A 25,660-nucleotide genomic window follows, 5' to 3' on the forward strand; every position below is an offset into this window, starting at 1 on the left:
CATTAAATCTAACAGCTAACAAAAGACTCAGAATTAGAAGGAACTCTGTGAATCCATTTGAACTAGCTCAATCTCACCCCTATACAAAGATATATTTTACTGCACGAAAATCAAAGAGGCTTAAGAACTTCTTGTGTTACAACCTAAAGACTAACAAATTACAGAGGTTTTAGGCACAGAAAAGAAAAGCATCCCAAATGAGTAAATTAAACATAGTTTCTTAAAATAGGGCTATTATAAATAACTGAAAAGCTTATAGGGCTAACATAAGTCTAGATTCTCATTTATTTTATTATGTTATGTGTCAACAATTTTTTTTTGTAACAGAAGCAATCTTTCTCAAATTTAGAGGTGATTCCCTTTTGCTATTATTCCCTATTTGCTTTTTATTATTATTGCAATGACCTTCAAATATTATTTAAAATCAGTCTAAACCTCCACACACATGAAAAAGTATATTTCAGATTATATCTTCTATTAAAATTATTCATATATACTTGTTAAAAATTTAGCAATCTTTATATTAAATACAATTAAGAATGTGTAAGAAATGTTTCAAAACTACAATGAAACAAAAACTATATTTAAAAAATGGGGAATGTTCTGGGATGCCTGGCTAGATCAACTGGTAAAGAGTGTAACTCCTGATCTAGGGGTCATAAATTTAAGCCTCGCTTGGGCTTAGAGATAACTTAAAAAGTAAAAAAGTTAAAAAAAATGGGGAATGTTTCTAGTTGTAGAAACTACTATAAAGGTAGCTATTTTCCCAAGATTCATTTATGAGTTTAAAATAATTCTAATCAAAACTGCAAGTGAAGGGAAGAGCTTAGATCTAAAGATCATCTGGAAGAATAAACAGGTGAGAACAGTAAAGAAAAATTGGGAAGTATGGAGGGAGTGGGTCACAGGGGAAAGAATGAGAGAATCTTAATCTAGATCAGAGATATACACATATCTCCTCAATAAGTAAATCAGCATGATTCTGTCACAGACATGGGCTTGTAGGTCAATAGAACAAAGTGTAAAGTCCCTAATCAGAACCATACAAATATTTAGCACATAATAAACAGGATGGTAAATTACGTTAAAAGTTAGTTATTTGAAAATAAATATTAACTCTTCACTCATTACTGCTGATGAAAATAAATTCCAAGTGGATTGGGATTATGTATTTTTAAAAATCATCCCATAAGAAAATTCTACAAAGAATATATAAGTAGGTATTGCAAACCCCACGGCAGGAAACACATTATAATACAGGGTATAAAGGTAAACATCATGGATGGGCTACATAGGCATTCTAAGTATGAAAGCAATCAGAAAAAATAAGAATTACAAAGCCTGATTGGTTTGGCTACATGAAATTTGAAAGTTTAATATATCAAGAAAAGTAATATAGAATTGAAAGGCAAATGTAGTTTGGGAAAAAAGTTTCAACACTTATGAAAAAATAAGGTTTACTATTTTAAGCCATAAAGAATCACTCAGATAATGTTTTAAAAAATAAGATGCCAGTTGGGGAGCCTGGGTGGCTCAGTCAGTTAAGCATCTGACTTTGGCAGTTTGTGAGTTTAAGCCCTGTGTCAGGCTCTGTGCTGAGAACTCAGAGCATGGAGCCGGCATGGAGTTGTGTGTGTGTCTTTCTCTCTCTGACCCTTTTCCCCTCTTCTCAAAAAATGAAAAAACATTAAAAAATTTTAAAAAATGTAAGATGCCAATAGAAAAGTGGACAGATGTTATAAACATATAATTCACAAAAAATGTACACAAAGAGCTAATAAAATATTTAATTTTACCAGAAATTAAACAAATTTCTTTACTTTGGGATCCCATTTTTTATCTATGAGACTAGCCCAAAATATGCTGTTAAAGTGATAATACTCCAGATAAACAGCACCAGGAACGCCCCCACATGCCAGTGAAAGCTCAGCTAGGTGTATTCTTTTCAAAAAGCAATGCTGTGTAGTATGAAACACAGTGCCTGACAAGCAGTGTGAACATTTATCAAATAGGTGACTAAAACCAAAAAGTATATTTATACTTTCAAGTTATACTCTGGTTCTGGGATTATATCCGACATGTCAAGAACTGCTGAACACATCATCTGATATTGCAGAAAAGGAGAAACAATTTAAAAGATTAACAATAGGAATGAATAAATAAATTACATATGTCATTTAAAGATTTTTTTTTACATTTATTCATTTATTTGAGAGAGAGAGAGAGAGAGAGAGAGAGAGAGAGAGAGAGAGAATCCTAAGCAGGCTGTGTGCTGTCAACACAGAGTCCCAATGTAGGACTCGAACCCAAGAACCATGAGATCACACGACCTGAGCTGAAACCAAGAGTCAGACTCTTAAAGGACTGAGCCACCCAGGCACCTGTGTGCGATTTAAGGAATTTTTAATGATGCGCGAATTTGGTTGTTATGTGTTAATTTTATTTTTTTTTAATGTTTATTTATTTCTTTTTAGAGACAGAGCAAGCAGGGGAGGAGCAGACAAAGAGGGAGAGAGAGAATCCCAAGCAGGTTCTGTGCTGTCAGAGCACGGTCTGACATGGGGCTCAATCTCACGAATCCATGAGATGACCTGAGCTGAAATTAAGAGTCAGATGCTTAACTGACTGAGTCACCCAGGTGCCCCACTTACATGTTAATTTTAAAAAACAGATTCTAAAACTGGTACAGTATGATTCAAATAGTATTTAAAATTTCATATATACAGAAAAAAAAATGGAAATAAATACCTCAAAATGTTACCAATCTTACAGGAATTCCCAGAAAATAGTATTGATTCTCCCCCCTCATATTTGATCTCATTTTTAAAGTTCATAAATTCATTAAATTTTAAGAAACTATATATAAGTGAGTTATAAGATTTTAGATTCTTTCACTTTCTCCCTCAACAGCTTTGCACCCTAAACACTATACAATAAATATAATTTTTATAATCAGAAAAATTTTATAAAAACAGTAATAACCTGGACCTTGTTGACTACTAAGACAGAAACAATCCCTCTGAGGCCAGAGAGACAGATCTTTTCTGGCACACAATAGGCAAATAATCAGAACAAATGAATGAATGGATATACCCTATTGTAGAAAAGAGAACCAAAACTTTTGACTATGGGATTTAATACCATCATTGTAGTAATTATCCTTTTAATGCTTAATATTTAAAAATACATAATTGTTTTTATTTCTTAAAGTTTTCAGATTATCTTTAAAATCCAGATTACAGGGGTATCTGGGTGTCTCAGTTAAGCGTATGACTCTTGATTTTGGCTCAGGTCATGATCCTACAGTTCATGAAACTGAGCCCAGCACTTGGCTCTGCACTGACAGCAGGGAGCTTGCTTGCACTTCTCTCTCTCCCTGTCTCTTTCTTCTCCTCACCCATTAGCATGAGCACACACGTACGTGTGTGTGTATGTGTGCACACAAACCCTCCCTCTCAAAATATACATTAAAAAAAATCCAGATTATAAAAACTTTATACTACTATTAACTCAACTGATGATAAGAAAAAATGAATGGGTTAGAGTTAATAGGCTTGACTTTCCATTTTTTTTAAACCAAAGTAATTATCAACACAATGAAATTAAAAAGAAATAAAGAAATAACTTTCATGAAGACTACAGAAAAAAGGATATATGAGAAACCTATATTATTAAACACAGAATGTTATTTTAGTAAAGTATTAAAAGTGACAAAATAGAAAAACATATTTCAATCTTCTAAAATCTAATATACAGATAGGAAACTTAGATGTCATATAATAATAATAATAATAATAATAATATAATATTATAGATGATTATAATATGACAAGTTAATGAATTAATGAACCATAAAAATGAGAATATAGGGGGGGAAAGTCAAAGGGATTTTCTAGAAATTATTCAGATTTCTTCTAAGAAAGGAAACAGAATAATAGTTAAGAACTCAGACTCCTGAATCTGAAAGGTGTGGCTTCAATGCTACCTCTATTCCTTAATAGCTCTGTGCCCTTAAAGATGATGTCAATTAATTTTCCCAAGCCTTAGTTCTTTGTATGTAAAAATTGGGATAACAATGGTACCTAGTGTATATAGTTATGGTGAAGATTAAATGAGATTATATATGCAAAGCATAAAAATGAAAGCATGAAACAATCCCTGGATAAGTATTCTAGCTAATAAGAAAGAAAATCACTAGCTAATATTAAGAAAAGTGATTTTCCTTAGCCATAACAGGCAAAATACTACTAGCTTGCTAATTCTGTCTATAAACACACAAAACACACAATTTTTCTGAGAACAGGATATATTCATAGCCTCTGAGTATCTCTCCAGAACATAACTGTAATTACTAATTACAAAGGATAAAATAATAACATCAGAGTGGAAAAACCTGGCAGATACCACATTAACCAAGTGATCAGAGTTATTATCATCAATAACAAAACAGAGTCAACAGCATGTACCTCCTAATATGCACTGAAAAGAACACATTGCTTTTGTGATATTTCTGTGAGAAGCTTATAACCTGAATCTAATCACAAGAAACTACTGGACAAAAATAAACTGAGGGAGCCTACAAAATCACTGGCTGAGCTCTTAAAAAATATGTCAATGTTATGAAACACAAAGAAAAAGTCAGGAACAATTTCAGCTTAAAGGAAATTAAAGAGATCTGACACCTAAATACAAGCACAATCTTGAATTTTCTTTTCATTACATTTGCATTTCTAGGATTACTGAAACAACTGGCAAAATGTGAGTAGGTTCTGTATGAGATGGGGTCAATATTAATTATTTCTTATATAAGTATCCAATTAACCTAGCACCATTTATTTTAAAGACTATGCTTCCCTTACTGTTCCTCAGTGCCATCTATGCTATAAATCCAGTATCTGGACATGTGTGGGTCTGGTTTGTTTTGTTTCGCTTTAACAAGCAAATACAAATTAATTTTCTCAGCTCCACTTGATTACACAAGTGGTGGCATTATGTACATATTTTCTTCTCTTGGATTTTTCTCTTAACATTTTTATCTTGATGGAGATTGTTCCACATCGGTAAACAAAGTGCTTTCTCACTTTTCTTTCCTTTTCTTTCTTTTTTTTTTTGATAGGTCTGTTATAATTTACTATTGTAGGGAAAATAAAGCAATATTTGGTAGCTATATGGAAAAAAATAAAATTGGATCCATTCTTTATATCATACGTCATGATAAATTCCAAATAGAGAGCTGAATGCGAAAACTGAAGTCATAGAAGTATTAGAAGAATCAGGTACCTGATAAGATGTTAATATCCAAAATGTACAAAGAATTCATACAACTCAATAGCAAAAATACAAGCCGATTAAAAAGTGGGCAGAGGATCTGAGCAGACATTTTCCTGAAGAAGACATATAGGTGACCAGTAGGTACTGAAAAGTGCTCAACATCACTAATAATCAGAGAAATACAACTCAAAACCACAACGAGCTATCACCTCACAATTGTTAAAACTGATATTACCAAAAAGAAATACTAAGCATTGACAAGAATACAGAGAAAAAGGAACCTTTTTACATTGTTGGTGAGAATGTAAACTGGGCAGTCATTACAGTAAACAGTATGGAGGCTCCTCAAAAAGTTAAAAATACAACCACCATATGATCCAGGAATTCCACTTCTGCATATTTATCCAAAGGAAAGAAAAACACTAACTCAAAAAAATATATCTGTGCCGAATATTCACTGCAGCATTATTTACAATAATCAAGACATGGAAACAGTCCAAGTGTCCATCAATGGATGAATGGGTAAAGAATATGTGATGTATACATACATAATAGAATATTATTCTGCCATAAAAAAGAAGGAAACCCTGCCATTCGTGACAGTAAGGATGGATCCTGAGGGCATTATACTAAGTGAAATAAATCAGACAAAGAAAGATGCATACCACATGACTTCACTTACATGTGGAATCTTTTTTAAAAAACTGAACTCATAGATACAAAGAACAAATTGGTGGCTGTCAGGGACAGTGGTGAGCAAAATGTCAGAGACAGTGGTGAGCAAAATGGGTAAAGATGGTCAAAAGGTACCAACTTTCAATTATAAAATAAATAATTCATAGATATGTAATATACAGCACAGTGACTATAGTTAATACTGTACCATGTATTTGAAAGTTAACAAAGAGAATATTAAAAGTTCTCATCACAAGAAAAAAAATTGTAATTATGACAGATGTTAACTAGACTTACTGTGGTGATCATTTCACAATGTATACATACATCAAACCACTATGTTGTAATTAGTTTCATTATACCTGAAACTAATATAATGTATATCAATTATGTCTCAATTAAATAAAAGAAATAGGAAAAGAAAACCTGAGTGAATTTCTTTAAAACAAGTGAGTGGGGTTAAGACCTGAGTCAAGATGAGTCAAATTCCAGAATTATTTAAAGAAAAGATTAATAAATATGACATTAAAAAAGCTTTGGATGGCAAAAAAAAAATCATAAAGTAAAAACAAATCGACAATCTACTGAAACATATATGTAACTTATAATACAAAGGGTAAATATCCAAAATCCATAAATGTTTTTAAAATAAAGAGGAAAACAACCAACAACTCAATTTTTAGAAATGGCTAACAGATAAGGAGCTTACAAAACAAAACAAAAAAGCAAACGGGCACGAATGGAAGATAGAGGTCTCCAAATTTACTTTATCACATAGTTTTTCCTTTGGAAAAATACAAGTTTTACAAAATTAAGATAAAAAATCAAGGGAAAAAAAGCAATCTTTAAATACTGAGGAAAGAACTGAAACAAATGAGTCTCACTATAAATCAAGTTGATGGCATAATGACACAAGAAAAACAGTTACTTCAAATGACTTTAAAAACAGTATCTTGCCTGTACATCCCTGGTGGCATAGGTTCTTGGACAAAAGGACATAGTCAGTAGTAATATTGTTGTTTTTTTATATAATTATCATTATACTGTAGGTTACATAAGTAGTAATAAAGTTAGTATCATTATCAACCTAGATTTTTAGAATAAGAGAAAAAAGATGCAAATAAAAAAGTTAAGAAATAAAATATAACCTTGCATTCTTGGACTGGAATTACAAATACCAGTAAGAACTCAGAATCTTTTTCTCATTTAAAACAAAAACAAAACAAAACAAAAAAAGATTCCCTAACTCTGTCCACTGAAATGGCCTATAAGCCTGTACGTTATTCTGATAACATAATAGCCATATATACCCCTTAGCACCCAGATTGTGATCTCTAAATAACCTTTCCCATTAAAAGGAAATACATAGAGAAATGGTTGATTCCAGGTACAGAGTGTAAAAAGTACAAAATACGACTAGGTCAACTTATTGTGCCAGAAAGCAAAGATATTATCAAAGACTACTTGGATTATATTGGAGTCCAACAGCCATCCTAAAGGGATTCTCGCTAACCGAAAAGGGAGCAATATCTATCTCTTCAAATTGGTGTTTTTGCTTTCTTTAGATAAGTACCTAGAAGCAGAATTGCTGAATCATATGGTAGTAGTTCTATTTTTAATTTTCTGACGAACTTCCACAGTGGCTGCACCAATTTACATTCCCACTAACAGTGTATGAGGGCTCCCTTTGGCCCACATTCTCACCAACACGAGGGAAAAGACATATGCACCTCTATGTTCACTGCAGCATTGTTTATAATAGCTATGATATGGAAGCAACCTAAGCGCCCATCATAGATGAATGGATAAAGAAGATGTGGTATATACATACAATGCGCTATTAGCCATAAAAAAGAATGAAATTATGCCATTTGTGGCAACATGGATGAACCCAGAGGGTACTGCACTAAGTGAAATTAAGTCAGATGGACAAATACTGAATGGTCTCACTCATATGTGGAATCTAAAAAACAAAATAGACAAAACAAAAGAGAAACAGAATCGGATACAGGAAACAAACTAGTGGTTACCAGAATGAGAAGGAGTTGGGGATGGGTGAAATAGGTGAAAGGGATTAACAGATACAAACTTCCAGTTATAAAATAAGTCATGAGGATATAATGCACAGCACACGGACTACAGTCGGTAACACTGTAATAACTTTGTATGGTGACAGATGGTAACCAGACTTACCACGGAGATCATTCTGTAATGTACAAAAATACTAAACTTCTATGATGTACACATAAAACTAATAGGATACGGTATGTCAATTATATTTTAATTAAAATAAAATAAAATAATAAAACAAAATGGGACAATCTGCATTAAAAAGAAGAATCGCTGAAATGAAGTGAACACATCAAATATATAAAAATTATAAGATCAACAAATAACTACAATTTATTGGTATCACTGAAAGTTGCTAGGGCATTAACTCATTTCTTTGGAAATTTATAAACTGGGAAAAATCACACATTCATCCTGCCAAACTATATTTCAGGGCAACCAAATAGCTGATGATATGGGTAAGTTTTCCTTTATTTTTAAAAAAAAATTCCTAGCTAATAAGTCAGAATTAAGGTTTTGTTTTGTTTTGTTTTTTAAAATCACTGTTTTGAAGGACCTAATAAAATACCAGATTTAGGCAAGAATCATCAGGGGTTACAAAAATCACTGGGTATAAAGCTGATGGAAAACTTTACAATAAATAAAGGGGTTGGACTAAGGCTATCTGAATCAATAATCAATTCTAATCAATTCTGACATAAAAAGGAGGGGCAATCAGCCATTGTGTACCTCCATTCGAACTTTTTAATTGCATACAAATCCATGGGATTCTTTAAAGGATTTTCTCTCTTGGTATGAATTTTTATGCAATTTTTATACAGTGTAAATGATAAACCATTTTTAATTTTAATATATACATATTCATAAAGAATTTTAATCCTATTTTAATACTTAACTATTTTTCAAAAACAGTTTTAATTTACTTTAATCTTTTGATAATACTTACTGTGAATTCATCTCTTCTACTAATTGTGTAAGCTTTCTCCAGGGATTATACTCAGAATCAATGCTATAAAGCCGCATGTGCAAGGCTAATACGTGGAACAGCTGATCTAAATAAATTAAAGAAGAGATAATTAGAAAGTTCACACAATTCTTTCAGAGCAAAATTCAAACAATACTTCTAGCTAATTCATGTGGAAACATTTCCCATCCTTATAATTCACCAACTTTAAGTACCAACTATTTAATATTCTCTTTTAAGGTAAACTCTGACCTATGTAACTCTAAACATCTATTGGAATGTGGACTACCCTTATGTTCAACCTTAATGCAGGAATGGTTTGTTTTCCTAATCTCCTAACACAGACCTACTTTTTCTTGGCTTATGCTTCAGATTGACAACTTGTACTTATTACTCTTGTGGTCGTCTCCTTAGTGTTATCTTCAATACCCTATGCTGAGTCCTGCTGACAATGCCACCACATAAATCTGAAATTCTGTTCACTTTGTATCTTTCTCCAAATCCTCTTTAGACTGAATACTGACTTCATTATCTTTTGATTCAACATGAAGGAAAAAACTGAAATAATAATATTATTTAGCAGAACTAAACCAGCTGTTATCATTTCTATCTAAACTATAACAATAATCTATAAATCTTAGCTTTCAATAAAATTCTGTTCATGACATTTGGAAAAAAAACTTTTGCTTAAAATTTTAAAATTATTCAGAAGAAAATCCTAAACTTTGCTTTCATATCATGTCCTTTTTTTGGTGGTGAAGATGATAAGGTATGGGTTAGATTATTCTGCCACAAATATTAAAAAACATATGTAAATATTCAAAAGTCCTTGTTTTTTAGAAAGTCAGATATTTTTTGACATACGACTGAAACTAATTTTTAAAGCTAGACAAAAAGAAAAGCCAAATAACAGAAGCATATTGTTGCCCCTTATTCTCTAAATTAAAGTAACCAAAACTAAACAAGATTTTGTTTCACTGAGCAACTGACTTAGAAATCAACTAGATTTTAGATTAATTTAAGATCCATCAATATGATTCTTGTGTGTGAGGTTGGGGAGAGAGATGCAGTAGTAATAGTAGTAGTTGTTTGGGGAAGCTTTTGTAAGATAGGAGAGAGCTATAAGATGAACAAAGTAAATGCTCCACTCTGTAGGGAAGATAGAGGAGGTGGGCAGGAGAACTGAATCTTATCATTTATACATACCTGATCTCTCTATAACAAACAGAAGAATGTAAATACTTTAACCTGCTTCACTCCTATCAATAGGTCAATGTATAGTATAAACCCTCTTAAAGTTTCTTCATCCTATTAAGAGCCAACATTAGCTGAGATTTATTACACGCCAACCACTCAATTACTTTTCACAAAAATTCTACCAGGTAGGTAATACTGTTATCCACAGTTTTGAGACCAGTTAAGTTTCCCAAATCTCCAGTTTTTCCAATAACTTGGTTCCACTAATAACATTGACAACAGAGATGTTTTTAGTAGAGAAATAAAACGATGAAAGACATATTTGGTCATTTTATTTCACTTTAAATACACATAAGAGACTGTTTTTACCAAGTATATAATTTATAATCTAAAAAGTGTCTAAAACCTAAAAGTGTTTTTTAAAAAAAAAACCTAAATTCCTCTAGCAAAAAATATTAACTCCAATTGCAAAGTGGTGGATTTCACATCGTTTTTATATAGGTGCTAACTGAATCAAAGGACTCTTTTTAAAATTTCTTTTCAAGATTCAAGTCAATTATTTTAAAGTTTATCTGATTTAATCACAAGCATTAAGAGTTACAATTTTCCTAAGTTGTTTTACATTGAAACCATGGCTGGCATAGAAGTAATGTTGCAATCCATCTAATTTTCCCAACCTCTACCATAATTAAAGGAAAACAAATGTTGAAGGAAGAAAGTTTTTCATTTTCTTCTATTCCCTCATTTCTACCAATGAGGAAATAGGCACAGAGACAGAAAGAATCTTGCCACATCACCCTAATACTGAAAAAGCTAAGAATTCAAGATTTGCTGCTTCCTTGTTATTTCTACCACTCCAGTTCTCCTTGGGGGTTTTATAATTAAAAGAAAAATACAAAATTCATTTTCTAACATATACACACCCCTTTCTATTTTTATGAAAAACTGATATTGTAGCCCTGAGGAATCTTCTAAAGCTATAAATACAATATATAATAAGAGTCTTTGGTATTGATTTTAACTAGAGCTGAAGAATATCTAATAAGGTATAGCTACCTTTGAAAAACAATGCTAAAAACTGCAGATAACTTCAGTAGGAAACAGAAATAACAATCACTATCTTTCACTATTCACTGGTGTGTTTTCAAAATTTAGTCTGAGAGCTGTCAGGAAGAATAAATTCTCATTAGTCAGCAAAATGATCTCTTACACAAAAACAAATATTGACAGTAGTAAACTTAGGATAAAAAGAACTTTACAACTAAACTAAAATTAGAAATCATAACATTACAAACATCAGGTCTCCACAAAAAAAACTACCACTCCACAAAAATAATTATATTCTTAAGTCTCTTCTCTCTCTTCCCCTAAACTTTTGGTACTACTCTTCTCTGATTCTCCCCCAGTTCTTCTCAGTTACTTTAAATGTTCTTCCTCTGTGAAACCTAAAAGAAAGCATTTCCCATAAGAAAAGGAGCCCTTCTAGTTCCCTTTCCCTCTCATTCTGCACATATTACTTCACCAGATTCAACTTCCATGTCTACTTATAAGTTTATAATTCACAAATTTCTCTGACATTTCAATGTTCAACAGCACCACAAAATCAATATATCCAAAAATAAACTGATTATATAACTCAATGGTCATCTGGGCTGCAATGTTCAGATCCTCTCATAATCCCTATCTGGGGGATTGACATCACTGCCCCTGCAAACATAAAAAAAATAAATAAATAAAAACACCAAAAACTTGGGGAGTCAAATCCCACGTCCTTGCCCTCCATAGCCAACTGATTACCAATCCTATCGGTTCTGCCTCCTATGATCCATCCTCTTCTGCTTCACTCCACTGCTACATCATTTCTCAAATAGATTACTGAACAGAGTGCTCATTCAGGTTCATGCCTTTTGTTTCACTCTCTCCCGATCCCTGTAAACAATAAGTCTATCATATTATCTCATAAGTGGCTGGTGAACCACTGAAGGAATAGATATTGAAAGCCCTTCATGAGCTAAGCCCTATCTTATTTTTTTTAATTTTTTAATGTATTTTAATTTATTTTTTGAGAGACAGAGAGAGGCAGTGCAAGCAGGGGAGGGTCAGAGAGAGAGGGAGACAAAGAATCCGAAGCAGGTTCCAGGCTCTGAGCTAGCTGTCAGCACAGAGCCCGACGCGGGGCTCGAACCCACAAACTGTGAGATCATGACCTGAGCCGAAGCCAGACACTTAACCAGCTGAGCCACCCAGGTAAGTGCCCCCTATCTTATTTCTTAACGTTCTTTCCTCCCTTTCCAAGTATTCCCCAATGTGTCATATTCTCTTACTCCATCTTTGCAAGCTATTCTCAGTCTAGAATAGTCCCTTCTCGTGCTCCATGCAAAGTGATTTCTCTTTCAAGAGCAAGTTAAAGTACTCCTCTGTAAAATTTTCTCTAGTACCACAATTGGGACAAATGTAATTATCCCTTGATTTATACATACTCTATACCTTGAGTTAACTCTATTTTATCACTTCTTATATAATCCTGTGAGAGCACCTGGACAAAGACAATTGTGTCCTTTCTTCTTTGTACTTAGTAGGCTAGCACAGTGCTTGCCACATAACAGAATTTTGTTTAAGTATGTTGAATAGTGTGAGAATAAATCAACAATCCTATAAAAAACATCATATGATATAAGCATAAAATTCACGAAGGATTTTTACTCTTCTTTTCCTGTCATAATGACATAGTGGCTCAGTAACCAAGAAGTAGGCCAATTACTCCTAATTTTATTGCCCCCAAAAGAGTAACCTTTCAACTCTAACTAGAGCAATGCTTAACCTATTTGCTCCCACCATCTTCTTCCCCCTGTTGGTTACTCTGACAACTCACCTGGGAGAAAGAATTCTATTTTCTGCAACACCTAATCAAATTCTTTGTAATTGTGACAAGTCTAAAGTATTATAATGTGCTTAATCACAATACAGACATGTTCTCACTAAAGCAGAAAACACCCTGAAAGACTGGTTTGTCCTTCACACACACACACACACACACACACACACACACACACACACAGAGTATGATTTAATTATAAAACTTTGCTGGAAAAAAAAGGTAAGCTTTAACAAATCTACTATCTTTATCAATATTAAAGTAACTAGTAATCTAAAACTGGTAGATTATTTCTTGGTGGAGCTCATGTCATTAAACAGGAATATATATTAAAGAGTTGTCCTAAAGACTTTTATTAATTGATTCCCTGTTAAATTGTACCACTGTTAAAATTTACCTACAGTAAACTTATCTGGGTCTACATTTTGGATCATTCAAGATTTTAGTAATATCAATACAGTTATCACTGATAAAATAATTGTCAATGAAAAAAAACTCAACTAGTCAAATGACTCTCTGAATTACCACAGGGGGGAAAAATGTCAATTTCTCTGTAACTAACCCATCAAAGTGAGGAAATGGTTCTGACCAATTTATCCAAGGCGAATGTATATATATATATATATATATATATATACTTTCAGTTCTATCTATTACCATCTAATCCTTAAATTAACAGTGATAGATATGTTCGCATAGCTATCATCATCTCCATTTCCACAATAAGATAAAAATTAGGTGACTTTCCTATAGTCCAAAAAGGTAACAAACAGGACTAGAATCCAGATCTTCTAACTCAAACCCAGTGCTCCTTCCAGCACTATGTGCTATGTTGCTGTGGTCATGAAGGCACACAGAAGTTTGGGGGTAAAGTAGCAGTGCTTTGCTTACTTAGGAGAGGTTTTATTCTGCCATGTGAGTATGGGAAAAGCAGAGAAAAAAAGCGATCTTTAGTACCTTCATGCTTTCCATGCTGTGTTCCTCTACTGCCTCCTGTAGTTCCTATGTCTCCACTCCCAAGCACACTATACCATCATTCACAACATTAATAGTAATTTCATGGAACTGTTTTCCTTCTACTTTTAAGGTTCAGATGACTAGCAGCTTCCCCTTTCACATTTACACATGGTTTAGAACAATATGGAGAGAGGCACAAATGTGCTTCCACACGTAGTTATCATAGGAAAGGTAAAGAAAAAAAGTTGTTTTTAGGACTCAATTTCCTCTTACCAAAAAGGACATGCTCCATGAATCCAGTTCTGATTTGAACACCTCATTTAAAACTGAGGGGCAGGGGTTCTAATCATCCTGCAGAAGAAAGAAGCTGCCCTGCCCTAAGCCTAGCAGGGTCTCAGGGCTCCTGTGCCCTGACAGTGGAAATGATGATCTGTGGTACCTCATTCCTAGAATATACAAATCATAAATGTAGTAAGGCCTGACTATGCTGCCACAAAGCACAGAACCTTCAAAAAGTCTTTAAAGAATACAGAGTCACTCCTCTTAGCTCAGATTTTCAAGCCTCACTCCTATCCCTCTAATCCAGGTCTCTCCAGACCAACAGTGTACTTTGTTCCCAATAGATAAACGATATCACCCTTTGGGAATAAATCCTATTCTGATCTTCTCATCTCCAGATCAACAGAACATCTTTTAAGCCCTTTAAAAAAGGTGAGTTACAGTGTCACTCGTCATCAGGGAAACACAGATCAAAACCACACTGAGATACCACCTCACACCAGTCGAAATGACTAAAATGAACAAATCAGGAGACTATAGATAGTGGCGAGGATGTGGAGAAACGGGCACCCTCCTACACTGTTGGTGGGAATGTAAACTGGTGCAGCCGCTCTGGAAGACAGTGTGGAGGTTCCTCAAAAAACTATCCGTAGAACTCCCCTATGACCCAGCAATAGCACTGCTAGGGATTTACCCAAGGGATACAGAAGTGTTGATGCATAGGAGCACATGTACCCCAATGTTCATAGCAGCACTTTCAACAATAGCCAAATCATGGAAAGAGACTAAATGTCCATCATCTGATGAATGGATCAAGAAGATGTGGTTTATATATACAATGGAATACTACATGACAATGAGAAAGAATGAGATCTGGCCATCGTAGCAACGTGGATGGAACTCAAGGGTGTTGTGTTAAGTAAAATAAATCAGGCAGAGAAGGACAGATACCATATGTTTTCACTCATAAATGTAACAGGAAAAACTTAACAGAGGACCATCAGGGAGGGGAAGGGTGAAAAATAGTTGGGGAGAGGGAGGGAGGCAAACCATGAGAGACTCTTGAATACCGAGAACAGACTGAGGACTGATGGGGGAGGGAAAGAGGGGAAGGAAGGTGATGGGCATGGAGGAGGGCACTTGTGGGGATGAACACTGGGTGTTATATGGAAACCAGCTTGACAATAAACTATAAAAGAAAAAAAAAGTTGAGCTAAAAATTAACTTTTATCTTGCTTACAGTCTCCTTACACATACATATCCCCACCTGAATTCGATAAAGGTAGTGTTAAAGTAGTAGAAATATAATCTTGAGACTTATAATGTATGAAGACTTGATATACATTACAAAATTGAGTTCTTACAACAATCTTCTGGTTGGGTACAATGACAAAGAGAATTCATGAGGTAAAACAGCTTGCTCCCATATCATCTGCCTATCTTACTCATAAAGAACAGAATCAGGAAGCAATCTTCACATTTCTATATTAATGTATACAGTCTGACTTATGATTTGGTGGCCCAATTTTCCTCTTGTTATGGAGTAACAAAAAAATAGAATGAGAGTTGTGATTCAACCTATTTGTAGAATTCATAATTTTTAAGTCTAAAAATAGACCTTAATAAGCAATATACATATTAGAATTTTACCACTGTTAAAGAATGAGGTCAGACTACTTAGGAGGAATTTTGTAATCTTAATCAACAATATCTTTGTGTAGTCTTACTGTAAGATGAAATTAACATTAAATCATTCGTCTAACTCTAATTCATTCATCGAGCAATTAAAATTATTTCAAGTTGCCTGCACACATTTAAGCTGGATTGCTTTCTATAAATAACAAACACAGAGGCAGTTATTCACCATATGCCTCATTTCTTGATGAGATCATATATCAAAATTAAGTTAGACTCCCCAATGAAAATGTCAAAGCAAGGGTTTGCCATAATCTGTCTTGACTAGAGTTTAATTTTTAATATCTCTATAAAACCTACAAACTGTGGCATCTTAAATGACCATAATACACAGAAAGTCTTAGAACCAAAGATATGGAAAGATGTTGTTTACATAAAGATAAATATTTTTAAAACTATGTGTCAAATATTAATACTTTATCTGACACCTCTTCCCTCCACTCCTAGCCCAGCCACTGGTTTCAACAATTTCTACTTAAGAAATACACACAAGATTGTCATGGCAAACAAGTGTTGAAAGCCTGTGAATGTCACTGGAATCTAGAGTTCAGTATCTACTTTTGAATCGCTTAAATGAAGACATTAACCAATTTTAATAAAACATTATTCTTAATAAAAACTTATGCCTTTAATTTTTGCATGTGCTTTGTCCTACATCTGTTGCTAATGAAACTGGTGGTACTTATCAGGATATATACCAATTTGCAAGAAAAATCCTAAATTCACTTATCTTTTACAGTCTCATCCAAATGCCATGTCTACCAAAAGCTTCACTGATTTTACCAGGTAGATATGATTCCAAACCTACAAATTTCCTAGAATTTTATCCATGTCTCTGTTTAGAATTGAACACTTTCTTTCTTACAATTAATTATCTAGACAGTCTTATTTGCTGTGTACAAGGTCCATAATGCCTGACTTTCCAGTTGATAAACAAGAAGTCCAGAACTCTGATCCAGAAATCAGGAGCAGAGCTGTATGTAGGAACTGATGAAAATGGCTTATACCAGGGGCAAGAAGGAACCAGCCAGCAAACTGGTGAAAAATAAAAGGAAAGCCAGCTGGTATCCGAGGAAGAAGGAATCAGGACTTCAGAAAATATCTGAAGGAATGGCCCCAAACAAATGTAGGAATCACAATGAAAGGTTAACAAAAGAAACCAGGAGACCAAATAATAGGAGTGTTAGCAAGCCGAGTTTGGAAAGATTCCAAGGCAACAGTATTCAGTAAGATGTCCTTAACTAAGCCCAAGTGTAAAAATTCTTAAAGGCTCTGTATCCTTTGGGGCAAAGAGGGCAAGGGCGCTGTCTTACATAACTGAATTAACATCAGAAGAGCTGGGTTCAAGCTCTGATATTTCCCGGCTGTATGGCGTGGCAAGGCATCCACTCTGAACTTCAGTTACCTTTCCATGAAAAAGAGGCAATACCTATTGCACAGGGTCATTCTAAAGACTAAATAATTTATGTGAAAGTACTTCATAAACTTTAAAACTACAAATGTGAGGTATTATTAAAATACTATATGCTGTTTTGTTAGTTAATTTTTCTCATTTTTTACTTTGGAAAGTTTCCCAGATACATATTTAGGAATGAACTTTTATTATGATTGGGTACTGGCCATTTTACCTCAATGCTGAAAAATGTTGAATATGTACATGTTGAATGGCATTGTTTCACTACAATTTTATTTCCCAGCATAAAGAAAAAATAATCTTTTCCCCCTCTCAACTGCTGTCTCCGTGTGTGTGTGTGTGTGTGTGTGTCCATCCATTCATAATTAATTATCAGGCATTTTACAAGCTGTTCCAGACAAAATTTATTAAATCTTTTCTTGACTAATCTTCAGTTTACAAGAAGCCGAAATGGGAACACTATTCCAGAGTGTAAGTTCCATACCATTGCGTAACTAGTGGAGCACTTTCTTACACTTTCCCCGAAATATTGTGGAAAAAAAAGACACTTTAAAAAGGTGATACTTAAGTAAGCCAGGCAGAGAAGGACAGAAACCATATGTTTGCACTCATAGGTCTAGCAGGAAAACAAGAGAGACCTAATGGAGAACCAGGGGGAGCGGAGGAGGGAGAGAGAGTTGGGGAGAGAGAGGGATGCAAAACTTGAGAGACTATTGAATGCTGAGAATGAACTGAGGGTTGAGGGGGGGGGGAGGGGGGAAAAGAGGTGGTGGTGATGGTGGAGGGCACTTAAGGGGAAGAGCACTGGGTGTTGTATGGAAAACAATTTGACAATAAAATATTATGGAAAAAAAAGGTGATATTTAAAAAGTTAACAGAGAATAAAAAATGGAAACAAGAAAATACTAACTTAAAAGGAGTCTCTAGAGAAAAGACAGAATTTTTAATAATACCATTAAGTTCTAGTGGAAAATGAAAAAATGAAATATTTGATCTAAGGTCCTAAGACACACCATCAACTTAAATTTGAGTCTGAGCTAGGCTTGTGTAAATAACATTTGCAAAACAGTGGGATTTTATACAACATAAAATATATTCTACATTAGGATAAATAATGCATAAACAATTGAACAATAATAAATCATAAGGAAACTAAAAATAAAAACCACCATGTTGTACAACCTAAAAATACAGAATTGTATACACTATAATTGGTCAATCATACTTCAATAAAGCTGGGGGGTAGAGACTAACATAAATCATAAGAAGAAAAAGAAAAACCAAAAGTAATATTGAATTTAGATTTAGGATGATTATGACCTTTTCTTTATTGGCACATTATAATCTCTTATTCATTAAAGGGGGAAATAAAAAGAAAGTGGAAATAACTATCAACTTAATAATTTTAAATAAAATTAAGAATGATAAGTGAGGTGGATGCTGCTAGAATTTTACTACTATTTTTAAGATTCTGAATAAATTCATTATTTACAAGTTTCTGGATAAATTTAAGTACCTCAGAGGAGGGAAAAATGAAGTAGAGCTTTTGAACATAAAACTGAAATTCCTTTACTAAATATTTTCTAATATATTTTCTGGAATATTACTAGCCATGCCAAACATCAATTAAGAATAATTTAATAAGAAAAATAATTTAAATAAGTGAAATTATAGTTTTTGAATATAGTTTTGAATTAGCAAATTCAAACAGTCTAGAAGCTAAATTCTTATGTATCAACAATTTCTCCTTTAAAACATAATATGAATTCACCTGGTACAAGTAGGGTTTAAATACATACAAAAGTCAATAAATACTAAGTATTCAGTAATAAATGACTTCCAAAATCTTGTATTTCTAGGAATCAATTGATAACCCAAAATAAAATATCAAAATCTAATATAACTAGTAAGAATTTTAAAAGTAACGCAGTTGAAATTTCACATAAATTTGTACCTTCATGTTAAAATTTTCAAGATTTTTTGATCAGTCCTTTGAAATCATCCCCAAATCACACACATATATATCTTTTTATAAGAATATGCACATATTTTTGAAAAAAATCTGTGTTGATTTTTAACAAACTAATATTTTTAGCATTTAAGACATTCATTTTTCAAAAGAATACATTATATATTTTAAACAATTTTTATTTCTTGTTCTGATCATATTAGATAACATTTTAACTCCAGTGATTGGGGAACAATAATTAATTGTACATGACATTAAGTACTATTACTCCTAATATTCATATTAATTCTCTGAACAATGACTAAATAGTGATAGCATCAAAACCATACTTATGAAAAATCTACTTTAAGTACCAAATGACACTTCTCTCAAATTTACCCTTACAGAAAGTAATGAAATTTCATGCTCATTTTACAATATGAAATATACTCATAAATAAAAGCAAACATCCACAATTTTTATGTATTTTAATGTCCACATCAAAATTGAGTGCAAATGCCTTCATTAACAGCAGCACTATGAATTACAGGAATCTGTAGGCAACACAAATTAACTTACAAAAAAGATTTTCTTAAATCCAGACAGTGTAAAACTTCTTTAAAAGAATTTGTTTGAAGATAGTTTTTAATAGCTGAGAATACTACCTTGTTTTAATTTTGAGCCACTGTAAATCTGATCTACTGGTATGGCACTTACTGAGCATTCATAGTATAGAAAGAGCTAAATATTCTTATGATTCCTTTAAGTACAAGATAAACCATTTAAAGCATACAATCACCATTAAAACTGATTAGATGGAACATAAAAAGAATTTGGAAATACACCAAAAGACCACTTTGTCAGTAGAGGCTTTCAGAAGTGACATAATTAAAAATGTTTTTAAAATGAAAATATCTTTAAACTTAGCACTATTTACTACTTACTTAAACAAGACCTTTTGCCAGCTGTGCTTGCACCACCTGAACACAAATTGCCTCCCCGATGAATTAATTCAAGTTCCAAATTGGTTCTGTAAGTAAAGCAATAAAATAGAACTTAATTAGGCTGAAGCAATACTTTTTAATTTGTTTTACTGAAATGTCTGAATCAACCTAAATAATAAAGTTCTTCCTTTATTATTTACCAATGAGTAGTTTATGTAATACCCATAATAATATTTTATCTGATATTTAGAAATAAAAAGGGACCTGTAGCTCTGGATCCTGGCTACCTGAATGCCACAAGATATATCTAAGTGGCAAATGAAAATTTAAAAAAAAGAAAAGAAATGAAAGAAAAAATGTTTATCTATCCTTATTTATATGTTCATATTTATAACCTGCAAAGCTGCACACATCACAGTGTAATTGCAGCAAAATCCCAAATGTTGGCAAATACTAAAAACTAGGCCTTAAGGAAAACAACAGCAGCACATTTCATAAACCTGCACATGAATGTGATGAAAGAGTTTGTACCCAACTGTTAGCCACCAAATAGGTGGTTACTGTCATATAATACACAAGGGCATACCAACTTTTCTATCAGTGAAATGGTTATCACTCACTGGAGCTGAGATGGTATTTAGAATTCAATATTAAAATCACTAACATCAAAGTGGCTGTGAACAACACATATAATTAACAACAGTCTCTTCTCTGGACTTCTAAAATCACAGTTTTAAAAAGTACATGTGTAACTATTGACACTGCTAAACATCAATAATGTTCATATAGATCTGAAATTATATATTTAGCAACTATTAGCTTACAGAATAATAATAGTTAAACTGACATTTCCAAATCAAAATGTTTACTCAAAAACAATAAAATAAAATAGCCAGTGAATTTTGCTAGAACAATAAAGAAAATCAGAGTGATAAAATGCATGAATTTTACTTCAACAGTGTTAATAAGCTTAAACACACCTTTATTTGGCACAACTAAAACTGAATAAACTAATTTATATCCAAGATATGCATTTGACACTAATAGTGAGCTATCCCCATCTTTTAAAAAAAAGGCAAAATTTCAAGCTTACTCTGTAAATGAATTCAAAAAAAGAGAATTATCCTATTTTACTTAAAACAATTTGGACTGGTTTGGGTTGTATTTTGAACACAGAATGTTTTGAAACATTATTTTCATATATGTACTTATAAATGCAAACTGTTACATTCATATTCCTAAGTCTGTACATTTGCCACCCATTTCTAAAGGAATGCTTTAATCCTCTCTACTGGGGTGGGGAAAAAGCAATTTAACTTTGATAATGTTCCTGCTCAGAGCTCCATCTGGTTGCTGCTGATAAGGGCATCTGTGTGACAAGGGAATTTTCCACCCTTCAGGCGATTTGCATTGCTCACTGAACTTCTAAAAACCTACCAGCAAGGAAGCAGGGACAAGGATTTCATATTAGTGGACAGAAAGCGAGCGGAGACCAGCATGTGTTCCTTCATCAAGGGAATATAAATGAGATCAATATATTTTGTTTTCACAAATCTTCTGTTGCCTAATCTGTAGAAAAAAATTAATGGCTATATTCTCTTATAAAAACTAAGATTTCCTAGATTGTACTTTTAAAAGAGCTAACCAGAAACATGATCAATTCTTACAAACGAATGTCAGAATCAGAATGTCAACTTTTATTTTAGCACGATTTGCAAAAATATTCATTAAAATATAAATAAAAGAATAGAATTCAATCATCAAATAAAATACTTTAAAGGATAAGAAACATGTTACCAGGAATGTGATTTTAAAGACTACTTGAAAGAAAACTACTAAATGTAATTTCGGATTATGGTTTGAAAATCACCTGAAAAACATTTCTCTGACATTAAAAACAAAACAAAACAACAAAAAACCACACACCCACCCACACACACACACACACACACACACACACACACACATCTGCTCAAAACATTAGTATCATGTAATAATCTAGGACTTTAAAAGTCAGTATGTCAGAGACCCTAACCCTCAGCTTTTTCTTATTTCATTTACATCAAAACTGAGCCTTTAATTTAACACCTTCTAGAGAAAAGAACATACAAACATGTCATGTGCCCCATGTTTGACTTTCCCTCACTGTTGAAAATCCCAACACAATATTCAGTTTCTGCCCTCCTGAATGGATGCCATAAAGATTGTTCTCAGAAAAAAGTAGATTCTACTTTCTATATTTCTAATACATTATCTATTAGTTTGGAAAGAAAAAAAATGAATAAAAAAAATCTGTATCTGAAACAATAATGAGAAAGATTGCTTCAAATTTATCTTGGTGTCCATAAAAACTCCAGCTACGCTCCTGCTTCTTTTTGCATGACCAAGGTCTGCCTTCACTTTCACCCTCCTCCACCTTCCTTTGGCACTAATTTCTATTTTTAAAGCAATGATTTGAAAAACAAATGTGTATATACACATGCACACAGAGAGACACTCAAATACACACCGGTATAGTGTGGGTTCAAGGCCTGAGCCTGATTACCCCTTAATGGTTGAACAAGTTACTCGATTTCTCAGAGAGAAAAAAAAAATCTTCATCTATACCATACCTTATATTATACAAGACTCAGCTCAAGCTCTACCTCCTTCAGTCACGAAGAACTGATTCCTTTTTCTTGGGACAGGAAAGAAGCATTTCCACATAGGTTATATTTCAATTTGTTCATCTTCCCAAGTTCTACAGCACTTTTTCAATATGATATTTTTTAAACTGTATTCTGTTTTATACAGATTAATGTATATTCATTCTGTCTCTCCAACTACACTGTAAATTCCTGGACAGCAGGGATCACTTCAGATAAAGCTTCTAAAGTCCTGATGGTATACAGCCAAGTGCTCAAAAACACCTTAGGAACTGGCACTCTCTTTGTTTTGGTATATAACCAATGGTAAGATTCTCTTCAGTCCCGGAGTTTATTCTTTTCTTTTGCTGACCCTTACTTCTATTCCCTTAAATCTAGCAATGAAACAACAACAACAACAAAAAAGGGGGGGGATCAAAGAAATTTTTGGTTTTAAAATGGATAATTTGGTATTCTAGCAAGCATTCCTTTTATTTTGAACATAACTAGTTGATGAAGTTTAAACTTATTAGGCAATTAATCTGTAAAGCAAGGCGCACTCACTCTGGGAAGCAGTTTATCCACTGTGACTTAAAGATGTCTCTCCATCTACATCTGAGTTACTCATGTTTCATCTTTCCATTTCCATCTTTCTCCCTATACATACAGGCCAAATGCTGCTCACCAATACCTCTAGGCTATATGTAACTTGAATCCAAAATCCTTGGATAATCAATTACTAAAATTAGTGTCATTTATTGTTTCAATAAAGAAATAATGAATTAGTGTTTAAATGAAGAAAGCTTTCTTCCCCAAATTAACTTTCCATAATCCATCTTATTGACCAATATTTGCAACAGACCATTTTTTGGAAATACAATAAAACTTGAATATAGTAATTTTGATTAATTTTAATGTAACAGAAAGATCATTCCAACAATTTCTTCTCTGTTGTCCTCAAAAAATCTCCAAGGCTGCTTCACCATGCAAATAAAATGAAAAACAAAGAAATAATGTACTGCCTTACAAAAAAAAATCTCTAAAACAATTATTAAAATTAACAGCTTTATAGGCTACTTTATCACTGGATGTATTTTGTTCCTAAACATCAGAAAAAGTAAGTTCCCTAAAGAGCAAACTAAATTACTCATTCAGGGGGGAGAAATTCAGCCCTGGGAAACAGGGTTGTAGTCCATTTAAATTACTGATGTCAAATACAAATAAATGTGCACATTCTAATGAATTATACATTTAAGAATCACAATATTTAATTTAAAAGTTAAATACTTCCAAATAAGTTTATTTCTAAATACTTTAAACATTTAAAACACTGCTAAATATTTTAATGCCTATCTTTTAGGCATGAAAATAATCATAAACTGTAATCATATGTATTTATGAAATAAGGCATAAGATATGCTAGACATAAGATATTTATAAAGACCTGGTTTCATACCTTAAGAAAATTACATTAGGACAGAAAAATTACAAATACAATACAATATACTTTTTTCCCCTTCAGTTCATGCTTTTCTTATTTTTTAGTTAATCTGGTTTTTGTTTGTTTTCTTTTTAATGACTAAGTAAAACTTAGAGAAGGCACATAATCTCACTGTGAGAACTTTACAATGGCCTGGGTAATTATAAACAAAGGATAATGAGGCTTTTAAGAGTTATATACTTTCATTTTCAGAATCATTATCTTGTTGCTTTAGAGTTTATCATTAGCAATGAGAGAAAAATGGGAGGAAGAGAGAATATATTCTGTTTCTCTATATACACCATAATAAATAACATTCATCTCTTAGAGAGAAAATCCAAAATCTGTTGGGTCTCCTATAAAGTCTCCTATTGAAATCTCAAGCTTTTTAAGTTATTTTATATTAAAAAATAAGAATTTATATATTCAACAAATAAGAATCTAAAATTTCCACCAAACTGAATTTAAATCAAGTTATTTGATTTATCATACTATAGAAAAATTCCATGGACAGATCATTCCTATTCAACCAGAATTTTCTTACAAGGTCAATCTTAAGAAAATGAAAGGTATAAATAAGCAACATAAACATAGTATTTACACACAAATGCATATATACACACATATAACATATAAACACACACATATGTACACACTTATGTGTGTGTATATATACATACACACATACACATTTCATAACTGAGTTGGTCTATATTCATCTCAATCTTCTACACCATTATTACTATGATATATATATATACAATATATATATTGTATATGTTTTTCAAAACCTTGAAAACTTAGCAAAATTAAATTATATTCAATTTAGTTTTCATATAAAGTGTATTTTATTGCAAGTGTGCAGTTAGTAACTGTCCAGACACAAAATGTTGAATTAACTGTTAATATATATATATTCCCCTACATAATTCTGGATAAATAACAATAATAGTTTGGAATGTGCAAACTAGAAAATTACTTCCCAAACCATTAGATCCTTTCATATCAATTTATGTCCAACATCGGCATTCTTAAACCAAAGCCAAATGTTTCCTTATCTTGAGCTTTAACCTGCCTGCAACTATCTTAAGTCTGGTTCTTTTTATCCAAGGTTCTAAAGACTACACACAGCTTATTTACTCTTACTACCCTCTGCTCTAGGAATGGGGCAGAGAGAATGGCCCTGATGAACCACATGCACATACGACCTATAGAATGTGAACCCAGGGGAGGAAAAAGGAGGACAGTAACTGTAAAAACGAGAGAC

General features: G+C 32.8%; 1 protein-coding gene across 6 annotated transcripts in view; it reads right to left on the reverse strand.

The window, feature by feature from the left end:
* Positions 1–25,660, reverse strand: part of UBR3 (ubiquitin protein ligase E3 component n-recognin 3) — a 225,109-nt gene that overhangs the window by 36,633 nt on the left and 162,816 nt on the right. For all 6 annotated transcript variants that reach the window (XM_029934409.1, XM_029934405.1, XM_029934408.1 and 3 more), the window contains 2 exons: positions 20,290–20,375; positions 8,963–9,068 (listed from right to left, as the gene is read on the reverse strand). In XM_029934409.1, the coding sequence (XP_029790269.1) occupies positions 8,963–9,068; positions 20,290–20,375 (192 nt within the window). The remainder of the gene's footprint in view (positions 1–8,962; positions 9,069–20,289; positions 20,376–25,660) is intronic.

This window comes from Suricata suricatta, chromosome 3 (genome assembly GCF_006229205.1).
Source record: "Suricata suricatta isolate VVHF042 chromosome 3, meerkat_22Aug2017_6uvM2_HiC, whole genome shotgun sequence".
Taxonomy (NCBI): Eukaryota; Metazoa; Chordata; class Mammalia; order Carnivora; family Herpestidae; genus Suricata; species Suricata suricatta.